We start from the raw sequence: 21,789 nt of genomic DNA, 5'->3' as shown, positions 1-21,789 counted from the left end.
GAGGGGCCCGGGAATCACAGACCGGAGGCAGGTGGAGGGGCCGGGGAATCACAGACCAGAGGCAGAGGAGGGGCCGGGGAATCACAGACCGGAGGCAGGCGGAGGGGCCGGGGAATCACAGACCGGAGGCAGGCGGAGGGGCCGGGGAATCAAAGACCGGAGGCAGATGCTCGCATCACAGTTCAGGAATGGTTTGCTCCTACATCAGTATAAATGAGTCTGTGTGCGTGGTGATGTAGAAGCAGGCCCCTCCTGAACTGAACTGACCCAGACTGGCCATTTCAACCACCTATTGAAAGTAATGGTTTGTTGAGCTGATCAGTTACATTCCTCTTTCTTTTTAGTGGAACTGAATGAAATTGGATTCCGTTTTGTCCGAAAGTGTATAAACGCTGTGGAGGCAACAGGTATGAAGAACAAGCACTGCCCCTCTCTCCTGTTTAGCTTTGTGATCTTTGCATTCTCACCTTATTCCTCCTGGAGGAGAGCTAATTTGCATGCCCTTATTTCCCACGGAGCACTGTATGGCCTAGAAGTCTCCCTATCCTAGCTGGCAGTCTGCAGGAGAAACAGTATCCCCAAAATCCATAGTCCACTCACACTCAGCTAGTACCCTGCTCTGCACAGACATGATTCAAGAACAAGAAAATAGCTGTTTATGGGTGTCTGAAGAACATCTGGCTTTTGGCTCCTATGTCTAGTCATGTTGCAAGACTCATTAAATGGTTGAAAACTATCTTGTAGGGTAAATACCTCAACTGGGTGACACTAGAGATTAACATTCAGGTGTCACTGGGGAGGCTGCCTTCAGGTGTCACTGGGGAGGCTGCCTTCAGGTGTCACTAGAGAGGCTGCCTTCAGGTGTCACTGGGGAGGCTGCCTTCAGGTGTCACTGGGGAGGCTGCCTTCAGGTGTCACTGGGGAGGCTGCCTTCAGGTGTCACTAGAGAGGCTGCATTCTTCCTTACAGAGGAAAGCTAATTTGCATACCTCTTTTCCATGAATCAATTTTGGCCAGTTTTGAGGTTTCCACAAGGAGACATGTCCCCGTCCAGCCCCCAGACCTCTTTGCTATCCTCTCAGCTTTCTGGGCACTTTTCCTCGCTATTAGATGAACTGTCCTCTGTTGTGTGGTTTTAGTACATTACTGTATTACAATAAGCTGCTTTCTGCTGGTAATTGTATGTGCTCCGTTATGATGGAAGTCTCACAATGCCATTCATCCTTCTATTTCCCTCCTTGTGTAGGGGTCACTTCAGAAGGTGTATACAGAACCGTGGGAAGTAACATCCAGGTGCAGAAACTCCTCAATGCTTTTTTTGGTAAGAACATTCAGCTGTCTCCCTCGATTGCTTACTGATAGTAATTTCAGCATTGTCCTAAGTGAGACCCAGGTCATGACGAGCACAACTTCTAGTCAGTGATTGTAGATACCAGGGCTGATGGCCTATCTTCTGGACGAGCAGTGATTGTAGATACCAGGGCTGATGGCATATCTTCTGGACGAGCTGTGATTGTAGATACCAGGGCTGATGGCGTATCTTCTGGACGAGCAGTGGTTGTACATACCAGGGCTGATGGCATATCTTCTAAATGAGCTGTGATTGTAGATACCAAGGCTGATGGCCTATCTTCTGGACGAGCAGTGGTTGTAGATACCAGGGCTGATGGCCTATCTTCTGGACGAGCTGTGATTGTAGATACCAGGGCTGATGGCCTATCTTCTGGACGAGCTGTGATTGTAGATACCAGGGCTGATGGCCTATCTTCTGGACGAGCAGTGATTGTAGATACCAGGGCTGATGGCCTATCTTCTGGACGAGCAGTGATTGTAGATACCAGGGCTGATGGCATATCTTCTGGACGAGCTGTGATTGTAGATACCAGGGCTGATGGCGTATCTTCTGGACGAGCAGTGGTTGTACATACCAGGGCTGATGGCATATCTTCTAAATGAGCTGTGATTGTAGATACCAAGGCTGATGGCCTATCTTCTGGACGAGCAGTGGTTGTAGATACCAGGGCTGATGGCCTATCTTCTGGACGAGCTGTGATTGTAGATACCAGGGCTGATGGCCTATCTTCTGGACGAGCAGTGATTGTAGATACCAGGGCTGATGGCCTATCTTCTGGACGAGCTGTGATTGTAGATCCCAGGGCTGATGGCATATCTTCTGGACGAGCTGTGATTGTAGGTCTTTTTTATTTATAGAAGAAAACATTACAGGACACAAAACATAAGAACAAAACTGCAGAACAAGACGACAAAAACCCGACACAAATCACAGAAAATAGAAGCAAAATAAATCAAAACAGAAATATAAGATCTGATCTACAGAGAGAACAAAATCACCATCACCCCAGGAATATATACATATACAAGAAATAAATATTATAAAACCTATAAAACCCCCGGCCCAGCTTCATTTATACTGCTATATACAATCCCACACAACGCTCACACCGTCCTATATACACATAAAACACCGTCCTATATACAAGATTATATACAATAAAACACTAAACCTAATATAACGTATATACAACCGGACACTAACACTAACCTACTGGTCCCACTGCCTGACCTTAGTCACACCCTTACCGCACCTCATTCACACCACAGAAAACCAAAAATAACAATATATACAATAGTGACATGGACAAATTTTTTTTTTTTTTTTAATATATTTTTTTTTAGATTTTATATAATTTTTTAATATATATACATAAAACACAGACCTACACTAACTATCCCGCCACCCCTGATCCAGCTCTCGCCACAAAGTTCAGGATTACTCCGAGCTAGGATCAAGCCCCAAAGTTTTTCCCCAGGCGGGGCCTGGACCAGGCCAGATCAGTCCTCTTATCACCGCCGATGAAAACCCCCCCAAATCCCCCACCCAACCTAACTAAAACCCCCTATTATACATTATATACAATATATACAGAACACAACCTACACACTTACCATCCAAGGCTCAAGTTCGATGCCGGCAAACCTATTCAGGAGACAAATACAAAACAAAAATCTAGGGTGGAAAGACATCAGCCCACCACCAGGGTATAGGAGTACTACCGGACTAAGGCACCCTGAAGGAAAAGCCCCTCCAGAGACGGGCCGCCCTCCGGGCACCCAGTCTTTCATACTCCAGAGAACGTACCTTCACCAGGTCACCTAGGATGTTCCTACAGATTTCATCTACATGGAGGATTTTACTCTGCGTCGAGACTAAAACTCGTGCGTTCCACGTGAAATACCTGACCACTGCTCTTACTATGAATAAAGTGTCTCGGTCCCTTCTCCCAAGGTCTCCGAACGCTCCATAGGCCCACCCGGCGTAGGACAGAGTAGCCAGCCGCGGCCAACCAATGGAAGCCCCCACCCTGTTGTTCACCTCTGTATTAAAGGGACAATGAAGCAGGAAGTGCTCCATGCTTTCCAGCACGTTAGCACAAGCCTCACGGGGGCAATTCCTGTCCTCGGAGCTCCTGTACTTCAAATTGTCCCTCACATACAGCTTACCATGGAAGCAGCGCCAAGTCAAGTCCCAGTACTTCTTGGGGATCCTGCTAGAATTTAACAAACTCAACCCAACCTCCAGATCCCGACTTGGGCAGTCTTTGAGGACCAATGGACTCTGAAAATTAGAAAGCAAGAATCTCATATCGAGGAGTTTCCTCGGGTGGGACCTCACCTCCCACATTCCCAGACCCCACCGGCGGATCATTTTCAGAACCGGGGTAACGTAAGCCGGGAGATGCCCGTGTGGTGTGCGAAGATCCTTCACTCTTCCCCCTGTCTCCCATTCCTGGAAGAAAGGCTGAAACCATCCCTTGCAGGAGAATACCCACGGAGGAGCCCTCTCTTTCCAGAGGTTTGCCACGTTCACTTTCAAGAAGGTGTTCACTAGGAACACCACGGGGTTCACCATATTCAAACCCCCTAGTCTCCTCGTGCGGTAAGTGACCTCCCGCTTGACTAGGTTCAGTCTGTTCCCCCATAACATCTGGAAGAACAGACTGTAGACCCGTGTCCAGAGAGGCTCTGGCAAGACACAGACGCTGCCCAGGTAGATTAGCAAGGGGAGCAGGAAAGCTTTGCACAGGCCAACCCTTTCCCTCAGGGTCAAAGACCAACCCCTCCATCGGTCCACTCTTTGGGCGACACCTTTGATTCTGCCTTCCCAGTTTTTCGTGGGGTAATCACCCTGGCCGAATTCGATGCCCAGGACTTTGGCATGTTCTTGGGGTTCGGGGAGGGTGTCCGGAAGATCAAACCCGGGATCTCCGCCTCCCAGCCAGAGACTCTCACACTTATCCTAGTTGACCTTGGACCCGGATGCCTCCGAGTAGCGCTCCACTTCTGACATCACCGCCGCTGCCTCCTCTTGCGAAGAAACAAAGACGGTGACATCGTCCGCGTAGGCCACCACCCTCAGGATAGCCTCCGGCGCCGCCCCGCCCATCCGCTCCCCCGCCAACGGTCCACAATCGTTCCTTCTGAGGAAGGGATCGATCGCAAACGCGTAAAGCAAAGGGCTAAGAGGACAGCCCTGACGGACACCGGATCCTACCCCGAATGGTCGTCCAATCCACCCATTCACCAGAGGGAAAGTCTCAGCCCCTGCATACAAGGTCTTAAGCCAGTCCACAAACCCTCCAGGCAGACCATACCTCAAAAGAGTGGACCAGAGGTACTCGTGGTTAACCCGATGAAAGGCTTTTGCCTGATCCAGGGTCAGCAAGAACCCCTTCCAAAGGCCCGCCCTGCCTTGCTCCACGGCCTCTCGGACACCTAGAACAGCACTAAAAGTGCTACGGCCAGGAACTCTACAGTGCTGAACCTCCGAAAGGAGCCGGGGTGCAAACTTCACCAGCCTGTTGAAAAGTATCTTAGCCCAAATCTTCCTGTCCACATTGAGAAGTGCTATGGGACGCCAGTTCTCAATGCGTGATGGATCCTTACCCTTTGACAAAATGATCAAAGCTGACCTCCTTAATGATCTCGGCAGAGTGCCCGAGGAGAGACACTCGTTAAACACCTGAGTCAAGAGGGGGACCAAAGAGTCCCTAAAGGTCCTAAAGAACTCGGATGTTAAGCCATCCGGACCTGGCAACTTTTTGGGCCTAAGACCATCGATCGCCAGTCACACTTCCTCTTCTTTGATCGGTTCTGCCAAACCGCCCAGCGAGAGGTCAGCCCCTGGCTCAGGAACAGATTCAGCCAGGAAAACCGACATCCCGTCACGATCCAGCTCCCTCCTTCCCAAGAGGTGCGAGTAGTAGGAACTGACGACCTCCAAGATCCCTGATCTGGACCTCCTCAGGGACCCCGTACTGTCCACCAGCCCCGTCACTATCTTACTATTCACTGACATCTTACAGTTTCTGTAAGGGTCGGGCGAGCAGTACTTCCCGTAGTCGCTCTCGAAAACCAAAGATGCGTGCCTATCGTACTGACACCTCTTCAACAAGGACTTCACTCTGGAGATCTCCTCATGGCTACCTCCAGTCGAGACAAGATGCTCGAGTTTCCTCCTCAGGCTCTGATACAGGCGATCCCTGTTCAGGCTTCTGAGGTTCTAGAGCTGCCGGAAGAATCTCGCCACCCGATGTTTGAACATCTCCCACCACTCCGACTTAGTGTTACTTAGGCCCAGCAATGGTACCTGGCTCTGAAGGAATTCCTCAAAAGACCGTCTTACAGCTTCTTCCTCAAGGAGTGACGAATTCAGCTTCCAATAACCTCTTCCCATCCGAGGAGTCTCTGTAACATTCAGAGAAAACATAATCAAACCGTGATCGGAGAACTCCACCTCCACAACCGACAACGGTGAAGAGACGGCCTCCTCCTTCAAATAAAACCTGTCTAGCCTAGACCTGCACTGACTACCTCTAAAAAAGGTGAATCCCGTGTCGCCTTGGTTGTGCCGGATGTGGACATCCACCAGGCGAGCCTCACTCACTATCCTGTTTAACGCGACGCAGTCATAAGCCAGCTGGTCTCCGGAACCTCCTCTATCACAGGATCTCGTGACGTTGTTGAAATCCCCTCCGAAGACCACCTGCCGACTCGAAAATAAAAAAGGTTTGATCTTCAGGAAGAGACATTTGCGGTCCCACTTGGACTGGGGACCGTAGATGTTAATGAGCCGAAGCTCTTGTCCCCCCATGGAGACATCTAGGATCAAGCATCTCCCCATTTCTAATTCGATCACTCGTCTGCATTCAACCGCTGCGGTCTTAAAAAGGAGCGCCACCCCGCTATACGGCTCGGCCGCAAGAGACCAGTAGGAGGGTCCATGCCTCCACTCCCGCCTTGCTTTATGCAAGGTTGATATATCGGTCAACCTGGTCTCCTGCAAAAACAAAATGTCAGCGTCAAGTTGGACGAGGAAATGAAAGGCCGTGTACCTTGCCGCATCTGACTTTATGCTGCAAACGTTAATAGTTGCCAGCGTCAATGGGGTGGGTGCCGCCATCATGATTGATTGAATTAGATAGCCTTTTTCTTCCCACCACTGACAGTCCCAACCTCTTCCTCCGATAACGACGGGTTTTTAGTGCGCTTAAGACAAACAGACTCGTCCATTCTCTCCTTACATACATTCTTGCCCTTGTCTGGTGGTCCTGGGTTAGTCGTCCCCCCAGAGGGCTTTGTATTTGCCCCCCGAGAGGAAGACCCAGCCATCTCCTGTGCCCCAACCACCTTGTCCGCAACCTCCGGCCCCGGGTCCCCACTTCCCCCCTCCAGAGGGAGGTCCTGGAGAGCCCCGAACCGGTTGGAGAGATCCACCAGAGGGGGGGCGGCTGAACCCTCCAATGGCTCCTGGATCACGGCCAGAGAGTCAGAGGGGTCGCACTCCAAAGAGGCAGCTCGAGACCTGGTCCCCCTCCTACCTCTGGCCGTTTTCCTGTTACCCTTTTTCTTTTTCTGTGACCACTCCCCCTCTCCCTCATCTAGACTGTCACCAGAAGAGGGTTCCTGGGAATACGTGGCGTCCTCTCGCTCTTCCCTTTCAAGTCTCTTGACCTCCTCGCTCAATTCACTGTCTTTAGGATCCTCAGCTGCAAGTGAAGTACCTGGGTCAGAGTTTAGGGACATTACTCCCTGCACCCTGTCCCCACGGCGCTGCTCCTGCCGCCTGATGTTGGATGGCGGCAACTTGCTCCTCACCGGATCCCTGCCTCCCCCGCCTCTGCTGGTCCCTTCACCGGCAAGATTAGTCCCGGCTTTCGCCTGTCCCGCACTCGCCGCTTTCAGGACCGCATTGGCGAAGGAACGCGGACAGCGACTGAACGGGTGACCGAGCTCACCACACAAGTTACACCTAATCCTGCGACAGGCAGCAGCGAGATGACCGAGGTCCCCACACCGTGCGCATTTCTGGGTGGTACACTGCGCACTGAAGTGTGTGGGGCTACCGCACCTGTGAAAGACCTTAGGCTGCCCCCGGTAGAAAATCAAGATCCTATCCCTCCCCAAAAAGGTTGAGGAGGGGATATGGGTAACAGTGTTTCCCCAAACCTTCAATTTCACCATGAAGGTCCAGGCCCCTGACCAGATACCATGGTCATCCAGATTCTTTTCGGGAATATTGGTGACCTCTCCGTATCGACTCACCCAGGTGGTAATGTCCATACAGGAAAGTGACTCGTTACTAGTCAAAACGGTCACTTTCCTGACTGAATCTTGGCGGGTTATTGCCAGAGGAAAGAGACCATGCCATTCGGGGCGACTCCGAGCCAGCTCATGGCGAGACCAGAAAAGCTCAAGGCCCTCCGGTCTCACAAAGCTGACATCGAAGTAGGAGGTTCCGTAGGGATGGATCAAGGCAAAGATGTCATATGCCGCAAAGCCCATCCCCAGCAGGAGCTCAACCACCTTCGACCTATCAGGACAGGCATCCTTGCTTACCCACTGGAGACGGACCACGTTCCTACGGTTACTCCTCTGCCCCGTTGTCGGCAGAGACCAGACAGTCTCTGCCCCTCTATCTCGGAAGGCTGAATGACCATGTCTCTCTATCCAAAAAGACAGATCAACCTCCTTCCCCTCTACAGTGATGGAGCTCTCCCCTCTCCTCAGGGCGTCCAGGAGCTGCTGTTGCAAGTCACCATCCCCAGGGCCACCAGACAAGGGCGCATTACTACCCCCAGCACTGACAGCTCCTGAATAGCTTTGGGCTGAAGCCCCAGCCAATGCTGGGGGGGCAGCGGGACCATCGCCTACTTCCCCCCCACCAACACCAATGCTGCTCCCATCATTCACTCCACTACTTCTCCCACCATTTGCTACACCACTACTCCCAGCATTCATTCCACCACTACCCCCACCATTTGCTGCATCACTACTCCCACCATTCCCACTACTCCCACCATTCACTGCACCACTACTCCCATCATTCACTGCACCACTACTCCCATTCCCTTTACTTGTCACCCCATTACCTCTGCTGTTCTCTGCACCTTTCACAGTCACCTCCATTCCTTCTTCCCTTGTGTCTGGTGTCTCTGCACTCACACCTGCTGGGCTGGGGGAGGGGAGCACTTCCAGAGACTCCTTTCCCTGCAGCACCACACCCATTTCCCTTTGGTTGCTGCTGGCTTTCTGCAGGTCGTCTCCTGGAGCGCCCCGCCCCGCTACTGCAGCATTTTGTTCCTTGTGCTGGGCAGACTGTTTGTTGGGCACCGCTGCCCGCCCTGCACCCACAGATTTTGGCGCCTTACTGTCCTTTTTGGGCGCTGGGTTCACTGCCCCCGTGTCGCAGCAGTGTGCCCAGTATTCTTGGCGGATGTTTTTTTCACATCCCTCCCGGCCTCCCCGGCCCCGGTGATAACCGGCTTAGCCGCAGAGGGCAGGGAGGGAAACTCCACAGAACTCCCTATGTCCGGCGCTGTGAGTACCTCCACAGCCTCGCCCCCTGCACTGTTCCCCGCACAGATGGCAGCATCGCCGGACGTCCTTCTCCTCTCCCCACCTTGCCTCTGCCTCGAGCCCACTGCAGAGCCCGTGCCTTTAGGTTTGGTGGGGTTTACACAGGAGGTGGCAGGCGCAACATCAGACATTGGTACATACTTGTAACTCACCACCTCCTGTGCGGCTCCTCCGGTCTTCTTCCTCCTCTTTTTTTTCTCCTCCACTGGATCGTCCTCCCCGAAGGAAAACCGTGTCCGGTCCACTGGAGACTCCAGCAGTCGGATTTCCCTCAGCAATCCACCTTCCTCTTCCCCCGACACTCCAGCCTCTGCTGTGGGAGTCCTCTGCCCTGCAGGGAGACCACTGGAACTCCGGCTCTGCCCCTCACTGGCTCCAGCACCTGGAACTCCAGTCACCTCTTCATCCTCCTCCTCCTCTTCACTAAGGACGCCGGCTGGCGGTTTTCCTGAGGTGTTTAACCCCTTCATTTCTGAGAACCGCCACTGGTTCTTAAACCTCTCCAGGAAAGGACCTGCGCTTTTCTCAATCCCCTCCCGGAGGAGCACTAACCTGACCACCTCGTCTCTGAGGGCTTTAAACCTCTGGGAGGTCGCGGGTCTCTCCTTGTTGGACGCCCGGGTGTTCAGGACCCGGGCCTTCCGCAGCTCCTCTTTCAGCTGGGTTAGTGCTTTGCCGGCGTCCTCGTATTCTCGTAGCATGGCGACCACTCGGGAGGAGAAGGAACTTGTGGACTCGCTGGAGCTCATCTCTCCCCAGGATCTTGCTGGACTCTTGTTCCTGGGGCCTGGGGTGTGCCCCGGTCTCCCTCTCTGGGCGGGCGATGAACCGTCTCGGGGTTGGAGTAGGTGGGTATGTTTTTCTTCACCCTACCCGATCTCCTCACTCCCTCCTGGGCCGGTTGTTGTGGCTCCTTGTCCCCCGCCGGCATAGACCGGGGGATAGGAGGCTGGGAAGCCATGCCGGCCTCCCAGTAAGCCTGCCTCTCCCTTGGGAGAAGAGAGGCAGACGACGACCCTCCTCCTGGAAGTCCTGGAGCTCCACAGACAGCTGCTATTCTCAGCAGGGAGAAACTGATTGTGGGCTCCTGTCCTACAGTCTCCTCACGAGCTGTGATTGTAGATACCAGGACTGCTGGCCTATCTTCTGGACGAGCTGTGATTGTAGATACCAGGGCTGATGGCCTATCTTCTGGTCGAGCTGTGATTGTAGATACCAGGGCTGATGGCATTTCTTCTGGACGAGCTGTGATTGTAGATACCAAGGCTGATGGCATATCTTCTGGACGAGCAGTGGTTGTAGATACCAGGGCTGATGGCCTATCTACTGGATGAGCTGTGATTGTAGATACCAGGGCTGCTGGCCTATCTTCTGGACGAGCAGTGGTTGTAGATACCAGGGCTGCAGGGGTATCTTCTGGACGAGCAGTGGTTGAAGATACCAGGGCTGATGGCCTATCTTCTGGATGAGCAGTGATTGTAGATACCAGGGCTGCTGGCCTATCTTCTGGACGAGCAGTGGTTGTAGATACCAGGGCTGATGGCCTATCTTCTGGACGAGCTGTGATTGTAGATACCAGGGCTGATGGCATATCTTCTGGACGAGCAGTGGTTGTAGATACCAGGGCTGATGGCCTATCTTCTGGACGAGCAGTGGTTGTAGATACCAGAGCTGATGGCCTATCTTCTGGACGAGCAGTGGTTGTAGATACCAGGGCTGATGGCCTATCTTCTGGGCGAGCTGTGATTGTAGATACCAGGGCTGATGGCCTATCTACTGGACGAGCTGTGATTGTAGATACCAGGGCTGATGGCCTATCTTCTGGACGAGCAGTGGTTGTAGATACCAGGGCTGATGGCCTATCTTCTGGATGAGCAGTGATTGTAGATACCAAGGCTGCTGGCCTATCTTCTGGATGAGCTGTGATTGTAGATACCAGGGCTGATGGCCTATCTTCTGGTCGAGCTGTGATTGTAGATACCAGGGCTGATGGCATTTCTTCTGGACGAGCTGTGATTGTAGATACCAAGGCTGATGGCATATCTTCTGGACGAGCTGTGATTGTAGATACCAGGGCTGCTGGCCTATCTTCTGGACGAGCAGTGGTTGTAGATACCAGGGCTGATGGCCTATCTTCTGGACGAGCAGTGGTTGTAGATCCCAGGACTGATGGCCTATCTTCTGGACGAGCAGTGGTTGTAGATCCCAGGACTGATGGCCTATCTTCTGGACGAGCAGTGGTTGTAGATCCCAGGACTGATGGCCTATCTTCTGGACGAGCAGTGGTTGTAGATACCAGGGCTGCTTGCATATCTTCTGGACGAGCAGTGATTGTAGATACCAGGGCTGCTGGCCTATCTTCTGGACGAGCAGTGGTTGTAGATACCAGGGCTGCTGGCCTGTCTTCTGGACGAGCAGTGGTTGTAGATAACAGGGCTGATGGCCTATCTACTGGATGAGCTGTGATTGTAGATACCAGGGCTGCTGGCCTATCTTCTGGACGAGCAGTGGTTGTAGATACCAGGGCTGCTGGGGTATCTTCTGGACGAGCAGTGGTTGAAGATACCAGGGCTGATGGCCTATCTTCTGGATGAGCAGTGATTGTAGATACCAGGGCTGCTGGCCTATCTTCTGGACGAGCAGTGGTTGTAGATACCAGGGCTGATGGCCTATCTTCTGGACGAGCTGTGATTGTAGATACCAGGGCTGATGGCATATCTTCTGGACGAGCAGTGGTTGTAGATACCAGGGCTGATGGCCTATCTTCTGGACGAGCAGTGGTTGTAGATACCAGGGCTGATGGCCTATCTTCTGGACGAGCAGTGGTTGTAGATACCAGGGCTGATGGCCTATCTTCTGGGCGAGCTGTGATTGTAGATACCAGGGCTGATGGCCTATCTACTGGACGAGCTGTGATTGTAGATACCAGGGCTGATGGCCTATCTTCTGGACGAGCAGTGGTTGTAGATACCAGGGCTGATGGCCTATCTTCTGGATGAGCAGTGATTGTAGATACCAAGGCTGCTGGCCTATCTTCTGGATGAGCAGTGGTTGTAGATACCAGGGCTGTTGGGGTATCTTTTGGGCTTAGCATTAATGGCCGTGCACTATTCTGCTAAGTGGAGGAATGTCTCATGTGTTCTCCTCATCACCGGTCCCTCCACCGCTCAGAAGATGTTCTAACATAAAGTCACACAATGTACAGCTGAGAATTTACGTTTTCTTTCCAATATATTTTAGTTTCTGAAGATGCAGCTAACACATGTTTTTGGTCAGGCCGCTGTGACTCCGTGGTCATGTGACCCGGGATAAACTGTTAAGATCCTGGAGCCTCATTTATCAAATCTGTCATAAAGAAAAACTGGGAACAATTACCGAGCAGCGTCCTCTCCTTAACCCCCTCTCTCCTGCCGCATGTATGTGACCTCACTAATGGCATGCTCTCCGAGCGGGGGTCTGCTGTGTGTCACTGCACTGTGATCTGCAGGATCAGCTGTCACTGACAGCCGGACCCTGTACTCTTACAGGGAACTGAAGGAATCCGCCCCCAGAGCAGCGCTCATACATGTGCTGTGAACTTCAGTGCAGTATTGCTGAGCGGTTGGCTTGGGAAACCTGTGAAGTCAGAAGGATTCCCCGTGTGGAGGAGGCTTGGAAGCAATCTTCTCTGCATTTCTTTCCATACAGATCACTGGTAACGGTCAGCTAATGGGCTGTTACTTTCAGATCACTGTTATCTGTGTATGGAGGCGGCAGGAAACTGATCCAGTAATGTGTTCCTTGCTTACCTTGGCACAACTTAGTAGGGAAGACATTACCTCATAGTATGGAAATATAAGAAAATGTAAAGAAGCTGCTTCTCCTCCCAACACTTTTGTGTTAAGCCTCCTCTTCCCAGTGCTTTAGCACCTTTGCTGAACAGTCTTTGTACTAGGATTATTAGCGCTCATGCACAGAGGCTGCATCTAAGGGCTCGCTCACATCTGCGTATAAAATCAGCCCGTGCAATGTGAGAAAAAAATCGCATTTCACTTGCCACAATGTTCCTCAGGCAGTGCTCATCTGCAAATTTTTTCTCACCTGGAATTGGGGTGCCGAAAAAATCGCAGCATGGTGCGTATGGGTGCGTAAAATGGCTTGAGACGCACCAATGCAAGTCAATGGGTGTGACAAAAAAAATCGCCATGCGTGTGTTGTGTGATTTTTATGCAGCCATCTCATAGGAAACCCGACATTTCATCAGCAGAGTACAGTAAATTCACAGCGGGACCTGTCAGAATAGAATAGATATATAGATAGAAAGATGTCAGTGAAATATATAATTAGTGCAGTGCGTGTGTAGCTTAATGTACATGTATTGAGCTAATAATTCAATAAAAAAATGTCTTGGGTCGCCCTTATTTTTAATATCCAACTGAGGGAAAGCAGACAGCTGAGGGCTGGTCTTAATAGTCTGGGAAGAGGGCAATAAAAATGGATCTTCCCAGGCTATTAATATCAGCTCACAGCTGTCTGCTTAGCCTTTACTGGTTATTAAAAATGGGGGACCCCCCAAAAAATTGTGGGGTCCCCCCATTTTTACTAAACAGCAAAAGCTAAGCAGAAAGCTGCGGGCTGATATTAATAGCCTGTGAAGGGGCCATGGATATTGGCCCCCTCCCAGACTAATAACAGTCGCCCCAGAAAAGGCCCATCCATAAGATGCAAGAAAAAACTATTAAAATATCACATGTGCTCCAAAAAAATATCAATGAAAATTACAGTTCAACGTGCAAAAAGCTGTCATACTGGTCCATCTATGGAGAGATTAAAAAATTACAAGTCTTAAGAACCTGGGAACGCACACAAAATTGTTATTTTGTTTTTTTCCTTTAGAAGGTTCTGACTTTTTATAACCACTAAATATAAAAAAAAAAACTTTCTTTTTCTGTTTATTGTTCTAAACATATTGACCTGGACCATCCTAGCGCCAGGTCATTTTTGCTTCACAATAAACACCGTAAAAAGAAAACTCAAACAAATGCGGAATTGCCCTTTTTTCACTATTTTACCCCCACTTGGAACTTTTTTTTTTCACATTTTTAAGTACATTGAATGGTAAAATGAATGGTGTCATTCAAAACTACAACTTGTCCTGAAAAAGACGAGTCGTCATATGGCTATGTGAATGGAAAAAAAAAGTTATGGCTCTTGTCTGAAGGGGAAGAAAAAAACAAAAGAGCAAAACCGGGTCTTGAAAGGGTTAATGTTTCATAGTTGTTTTGGCTTCCCCCTCTGTTGTCTTACTGCACAGGTTTTATTGGAGCAGGAGAGCCAAAAAGAATTAACACCATAGAAGTTGGGTGGTTGTTCTGTGGGGAGTGAAATGAGCAGCAGGTGGCGCCATAACAAGTATGTAATGTCACATGCTGGGCAAAGAAGCATTTAAAGGGGTTTCCAGGTTTTTCTCGAAAGTCTGCAGACTTGTGAAACATCACAGTGCGCACTGTGTGGGTTCACCAGTGCAGGCGTTGAGATTGAGCGGTCATGTGATGGCAAGTATGCAATATGCATACTCCTAGTCACATTTCAACTAGACATGCACAGCCTCTCTGTGCAAGTGACGCCGTGTACGTCTAGTCGGAATGTGGCTGGGAGTATGCATATTGCATACTTGCCATCATATGACCGCTCAATCTCACTGCCGGGACCAGAGTGTCCTGCCGTGCAGTGTCTGCAATGTGAAGATTCACATCGCGTGATAAACTTGGACAATCCCTTTAATGTCATTTCTTTGGAAACATTTTCAGCGCTGTGTGCAATCTAATGGAGTAATGTATTATTAAATAGTTTCTAAACCCTTTAAACTACTTTGGGATAATGGCAGCTGCACAGGGATTGTTTGCTGTGGAGAACGAGGCCATAGGTGGTGAGATGGCTTTGTTAAATGATGAATCCTATGATAACCAAAATGCCAAATGAACCTACTCTGCATTTTGTCAGGATCTAGAGCAGGAATGTCAAACTCAAACACACGGAGGACCAAAATGAAAAACTTGAAATAAAGTTGCGGGCCAACCAGTATACAGAATAATGGGCCCCACATAGTCCTCCATATAGAATAATGGGCCCCACATAGTCCTCAATACAGAATAATGAGCCCCACATAGTCCTCAATACAGTATAATGGGCCCCACATAGTCCTCCATACAGAATAATGGGCCCCACATAGTCCTCTATACAGAATAATGGGCCCCACATAGTCCTCACTACAGTATAATGGGCCCCACATAGTTCTCCATACAGAATAATGGGCCCCACATAGTCCTCTGTACAGAATAATGGGCCCCACATAGTCCTCAATACAGTATAATGGGCCCCACATAGTCCTCTATACAGAGTAATGGGCTCCGCATAGTCCTCAATATAGTATAATGGGCCCCACATAGTCCTCCATACAGAATAATGGGCCCCACATAGTCCTCTATACAGAATAATGGGCCCCACATAGTCCTCCATACAGAATAATGGGCCCCACATAGTCCTCTATACAGAATAATGGGCCCCACATAGTCCTCAATACAGTATAATGGGCCCCACATAGTCCTCTATACAGAATAATGGGCCCCACATAGTCCTCTATACAGAATAATGGGCCCCACATAGTCCTCTATACAGAATAATGGGCCCCACATAGTCCTCCATTCAGAATAATGGGCCCCACATTGTCCTCAATACAGTATAATGGGCCCCACATAGTCCTCCATACAGAGTAATGAGCCCCACATAGTCCTCCATACAGAATAATGGGCCCCACATAGTCCTCCATACAGTATAATGGGCCCCACATAGTCCTCCATACGGAATAATGGGCCCCACATAGTCCTCTATACAGGATAATGGCCCACATAGTACTCCATGCAGAATAATGGGCCCCACATAGTCCTCCATACAGTATAATGGGCCCCACATAGTCCTCCATTCAGTATAATGGGCCCCACATAGTCCTCCATACAGCATAATGGGCCCCACATAGTCCTCTATACAGGATAATGGGCCCCACATAGTCCTCTATACAAAATAATGGCCCCACATAGTGCTCCATACAGTATAATGGCCTCATATAGGGGTGGTGGTTCTGGTGTTGCGGGCCAAATAAAACACCCTAGGAGCTAGATTTTGTCCCACGGGCCAGAGTTTGACATGTATGATCTAGAGGAATCCATGTATCCTAAGCTATGCACTGCGAAAAGCAAGTGGGGAAGGCTGCAATTGTCTGTATAAACTTGTTGCATCAAGACTTTATTCACAAGATGGTTCCAGGGGGTGCGATCCAGGGGGTACGATCCAGGGGGTACGATCCAGGGGGTGCGATCCAGGGGGTACGATCCAGGAGGTGCTATCCAGGGATTGGATTCTTCCCCTCTCTGGGCTGCAGTTTATTTTCTTACAAGAATGAAGTTCTTACATGTAACTTTTTTTTTTTTTTGTAGATCCCAAATGTCCTGGGAATGTGGACTTAATGGCCAGTGATTGGGACATTAAAACCATTACCAGCGCTTTAAAGTTCTACCTCAGGTATCTATGAGTTAAAGTGTGTATCATTAGTAAGGAGTTGGGTTCAGCTAACACTTACTGTATTTTCATAAGAAATCACTTACACTTGTAACAAATACATAAGTTGTTAGATTGCAATCTTGATTCTTTTTTATATGTTGTTCAGAGTTTCAGAAAATAAAGATTAGAGCCAATTGGGCTTCCCCAGAAATCCTTCCCTCCCCCACCTTTGTGGCAGACTGGCCGAGCCCCATTAGCTGCGGTTAGGTGCCCTCCCTGCCCTTTTCCTCTGCCCTGTGCCTCTTCCCCCTTAGATTCTGCAGTTGCTATTGACTGTGACATCTAAGGGGTTTAACAGCCAGGCTTAGTGCCCTCGGCCATACACGGCGGGCTCCTGCGGCCGCCGATGGTGCGGGCTCAGGTCCTGGTCACAGCGCTGTATAAGTACTCTGGATTGGGCATACCTGCACCTTTTATATCCTATGAGATGGGAGGCAGTGATGACAGACTCCTTTTCTGTGTTGCAGGAACCTCTCTGAGCCAATTATGACGTACAAGCTGCACCGGGAACTTGTGTCTTCTGCAAGTAAGAACGCTCTTCATGTGTGAGCGGACAATCATGTCATATATGCTGTACAGTCATCCCGTCTCTTGTCATCTCTCACATGTCTAATGATGTTACCTGTGCACATCAGTCACAATGGTCACCACCTCATTGGTAAATTCACACCCTTCATCTGCTGGAGATCGTCATCGTGAAACAAAGAGACCATCTAACCTTTAGTGATGAAGTAGTATAGATCTGTCACTGAATATCACAAAACAAGCTGCATACTTTATTAAGTAGATGGCTTGGCCCTTATGTGGCTGTAGTACTTACTGTAAAAACCCATATCAGAATGGCTGCATTGTTCTTTTTTTAAGTTTACACTCAGTTTCCGCCCACGTAACCTGATTGGGCGGGCGGAGACTGAATACACTTGGACTCGTACGCTAAATGACTGTATTATCCTGAGAACAACATGAGCAAAGTCCATTTATAGAATTGAGAGAACTCATGAGTACAAATGAGCCTGATTGGACAGCTGCAGCTTGTACTAAAATCTCACACAGCAGGGAGGAGGGACACTGAGGAGCTGTCAATCCGGCTACATGAGCAGAGAATGAACAAATTGAGGAGAAGCCTAATAGAGATTTTTCATAGTAACCGGAAAGACCCCTCACACAAATATAATGCAAGAAGATAATTGTTAGTATATTAATTAAAGGCACCGCTAGGTGTCTATACATGAAGGATTTTCATTATTTGTAGGCTCATGTTCAGTATTAGACTGCTCAACCATTATATATATTTGGATTTACCTTGCAGTGTATTCATTATGTGCATGCTTTGTATTTTTTTAAATATGTTTGAATAAAATGTAATTATTATATTAACATTTTTTGGAAAGTTTTTACACCCCTATTGCTCTGAGGTGGCTCTCAGCTCTCTTCTTGCATTATACATGGGCACAGATGAGTCTAAACTTTCTAAAACTGTTATGTAGCCATTTTGATCTGAATTTTTCAAATTAGTACACCAGCCTCATCAGGTCTTGGAGATCTATTTAATAATGCATGCAGTGTGTATTATGAAATCTGGAGATTTCACAATACAGATAAATACAAAATAACTGTTTTATACCTTATTTACTATTTGTTATTAAATTTACAATATTTTCAAACTTTTTTTTACGTTTCATGCATATAATGTATTAAAAATGAAAAATTTCTTCATCAAACAGAATCTGAGAATTTGGATTACAGACTGGGAGCAATTCATTGCTTGGTGTATAGACTGCCAGACAATCACCGGGAAATGCTGGAGCTTATTGTACGGCACCTATCCAGGTAAGCACAGAAGATAAGAAGGTATATGACTACAGACCAGCATGTGATCATTGCAGAAGACAGGAAGGTACAGTTGAAACCAGAAGTTTACATACACTATATAAAAAGACACATCTGCATGTTTTTCTCAATATCTGACATGAAATCAGAATAAACCTTTCCCGTTTTAGGTCAATTAGAATTACCATAATTTTTAATATTTGCCAAATGCCAGAATAATGAGAGAGAGAGAATGTTTTAAGGCATTTTTATTACTTCCTGCAAAGTCAAAAGTTTACATACACTAAGATTACTATGCCTTTAAACAATTCTGCACTGCCTGTATGATGATGTCATGTGTTTGGAAGCCTCTGATAGGTTTTTTGGCAACATTTGAGTTAATTAGAGACACACCTGTGGATGTATTTTAATGCACACCTGAAATACACTGCTTCTTGTGTAGCATCATGGGAAAGTCTAAAGGAATCAGCCAAGATATCAGGAAGAGAATTGTGGACTTGCACAAGTCTGGCTCATCCTTCGGTACAATTTCAAGATACCTGAAGGTGCCTCATTCATCTGTACAAACAATTATACAAAGTACAAACAAGATGGGAATGTCCAGCCATCATACCACTCAGGAAGGAGACGGGTTCTGTGTCCCAGAGATGAACGTGCTTTGGTCCAACATGTGCATATCAAACCAAGGACAAAAGAAGCAAAAGACCTTGTGAAGATGATGGCGAAAGCTGGAAGGTTGTGTCAATATCCACAGTGAAACGAGTACTGTATCAACATGGGCTGAAAGGCCACTCTGCCAGGAAAAAGCCATTACTCCAAAAGAAACATAAAAAAGGCAGATTAATGTTTGCAAATGCACACAGGAACAAAGACAATAATTTTTAGAGACATGTTGTATGGTCTGATGAAACTAAAATGGAACTTTTTGGGCATAATGACCATCGTTACGTTTGGAGGAAGAAGGGAGAAGCTTGGAAGCCTAACAACACCATCCCAACTGTGAAACACACGGGTGGCAGCATCATGTTGTGGGGTTGTTTTTCTGCAGGAGGAACTGGTGCACTTCACAAAATAGATGCCATCATGAGAAAAGAAGATTATGTGGCAATACTGACGCAACATCTCAAGACATCAGCCAGGAAGTTAAAGCTTGGGCAGAAATGGGTCTTCCAAATGGACAGTGACCCGAAGCATACTGCCAAAATGGTAACAAAGTGGCTTAAGGATAGATCCTAGTTACTTACCGGTAACGGGATTTTACAGAGCCCATGACAGCACCACCTGAGAGAGGGTATCCGCCCACCAAGGACAGGAACCTACTGAATAAAAAGGTGGTACCTCTCTTCAGTTTTTGTTTCAGAGCATGAGAGGGCCTCCAAAAAATAGGTTAGTACACAACTACCACCAAATCATTTCTTTATAAAAACACCCTTAGAAGTACACACCATAAGTGATAGAGGGGAGAGAATTAATAGGGTGCTGTCATGAGCTCTGTAAAATCCTGTTACCGGTAAGTAACTAGGATCTTTTCCCCTTCTCCCATGACAGCACCACCTGAGAGATGTAGAGAGATCAGACACCAGAGGGAGGGATCACCGCTTGCAACACCTTCCTCCCAAAGAACAGATCAGTAGAAGAGGAAAGGTCAAGACGGTAATGCTTGTAGAATGTAGAGGGGGATGACCAAGTTGCCGCCTTACATATGATGTCGATGGGCACATCTGCCTTCTCAGCCCAGGAAGCAGCTACAGCCCTGGTGGAGTGGGCCCTCAGGTTCTCTGGAACTGGTAGATTGCTAGAAGAGTACGCTAAACCAATGGTGTCCCTGACCCACCTAGCTATGGTCCCCCTTGTAACCTTAAGCCCTTTCCTAGCCCCCTGAAATGAGATAAGGCGTCACTTTTCCTCCAGGCCTTCGTCCTCTCCAAATACTGGACTAATACTCTCTTTACATCTAAAGTGTGAAGCCTTTGTTCCTCAGAATCTCTAGGATCAGGATAGAAGGAAGGGAGAGTAATTACTTGTGTCCTATGGAATTTGGAGGCTACTTTTGGAAGATAGGCTGGGTCTGGTCTTAAGGTTACTCTATCCATACACACTTGAGCGAACGGATGGTTTACTGACAGCGCGTGCAGATCACTAACCCTACGTGCTGACGTTAGAGCTACCAGCATGACTGTTTTCAAGGTGAGAATTTTCTCCGAAACCTTCTCTAAGGGCTCAAAGGGAGGCTTGGTTAGCGCCTCTAGAACCAGATTAAGGTCCCAAGGAGGCATCCTTGGAGTAGGAATGGGTCTAGATCTACTGCAAGCTTTAATGAATCTGATGATCCACCTATTTGCTGCCAAGTCGCAGTTATATAGTGCCCCCAGAGCTGATACTTGTACCTTAAGGGTACTGGTGGCTAACCCCATGCTTAAGCCCTTCTGATGGAACTCCAGAATGGCCCCAATAGGAACCCTCCCTTTGGCGGACTTACCCGAGGTAGACAGAAATTTTAGCCCAGGTTCTGCCATAGATCCTAGTAGTCACCGGCTTCCTACTCGCCAGTAGAGTAGCAACTAGACCTGGAGAAAACCCCTTCTGTGTTAGTAGTGACCTTTCAAAATCCAGGCCGTCAAATGCAGGCCCGATCTTTGGGGATGGAAGACTGGGCCCTGCCTGAGGAGATCTGGGGTGTCCGGAAGGACCCATGGTTCCAGCTTGGGACATTCTCTTCATCCAAGTGAACCATGGTCTCTTGAGCCAAAACTTGGCGATCAATATAACCCTCGCCTGTTCTTGGATCTTCCTCAGGATAGTAGGAATCAGCTTTAGAGGGGGAAAGGCATAGGCCAGGGTAAAGTTCCAGGGAATTTGCAGCGCGTCCACCGCAAAAGGCTTCTCCTTTGGATTCAGGGAGCAAAATATTTTGGTTTTCCGATTGCGTTTGTTTGCAAACAGATCTATCTGAGGTTGTCCCCATCGGCCGACAATCTGCTGGAATGCTGCTGGATTCAATTCCCATTCTCCTCGTTTCAAGATGTGCTGACTTAGAAAATCGGCTCTTACGTTCTCTTCTCCTCTTATATATAGCGCCGAGAGCGTGAATAGATGACTCTCCGCAAAATGAAGGATCTGATCTGTCACTAACATCAGAGGAAGGGATCTTGTTCCCCCCTGACGATTGATATAGGCGACTGTCGTTCGGTTGTCCGACATTATTCGGATGTGTTGACCCCGAAGAAGAGAACTGAACTCTACTACCGCGTTTCTGACTGCCAACAGCTCCCTCATGTTGGAGGACAGACCCGTCTCGCTGTCTGACCAAAGGCCCTGTATTGAATGAGGTGAGCTTCCCAGCCTTCTGCTCTTGCATCTGTCGTAATCGTATCTGGAAAGACCAAGGAACCCTCAGAGATAGATTTATCGGATTCCTCCACCAAT

The 21,789-nt window shown here is 48.6% G+C and overlaps 1 protein-coding gene across 4 annotated transcripts in view; it reads left to right on the top strand.

Annotated features, from left to right (window-relative positions):
- Nucleotides 1-21,789, top strand: part of OPHN1 (oligophrenin 1) — a 155,054-nt gene that overhangs the window by 84,688 nt on the left and 48,577 nt on the right. For all 4 annotated transcript variants that reach the window (XM_073640914.1, XM_073640918.1, XM_073640917.1 and 1 more), the window contains 5 exons: nt 345-407; nt 1,247-1,321; nt 16,410-16,494; nt 17,001-17,059; nt 18,258-18,363. In XM_073640914.1, the coding sequence (XP_073497015.1) occupies nt 345-407; nt 1,247-1,321; nt 16,410-16,494; nt 17,001-17,059; nt 18,258-18,363 (388 nt within the window). The remainder of the gene's footprint in view (nt 1-344; nt 408-1,246; nt 1,322-16,409; nt 16,495-17,000; nt 17,060-18,257; nt 18,364-21,789) is intronic.

The sequence above is a fragment of the Phyllobates terribilis genome, unplaced genomic scaffold (genome assembly GCF_046119375.1).
Source record: "Phyllobates terribilis strain yellow unplaced genomic scaffold, ASM4611937v1 Scaffold_7__3_contigs__length_470593459, whole genome shotgun sequence".
Taxonomy (NCBI): domain Eukaryota; kingdom Metazoa; phylum Chordata; class Amphibia; order Anura; family Dendrobatidae; genus Phyllobates; species Phyllobates terribilis.
The sequence above is the reverse complement of the archived record's forward strand: the minus strand, read 5'-3'. Positions and strand labels throughout refer to the sequence as shown.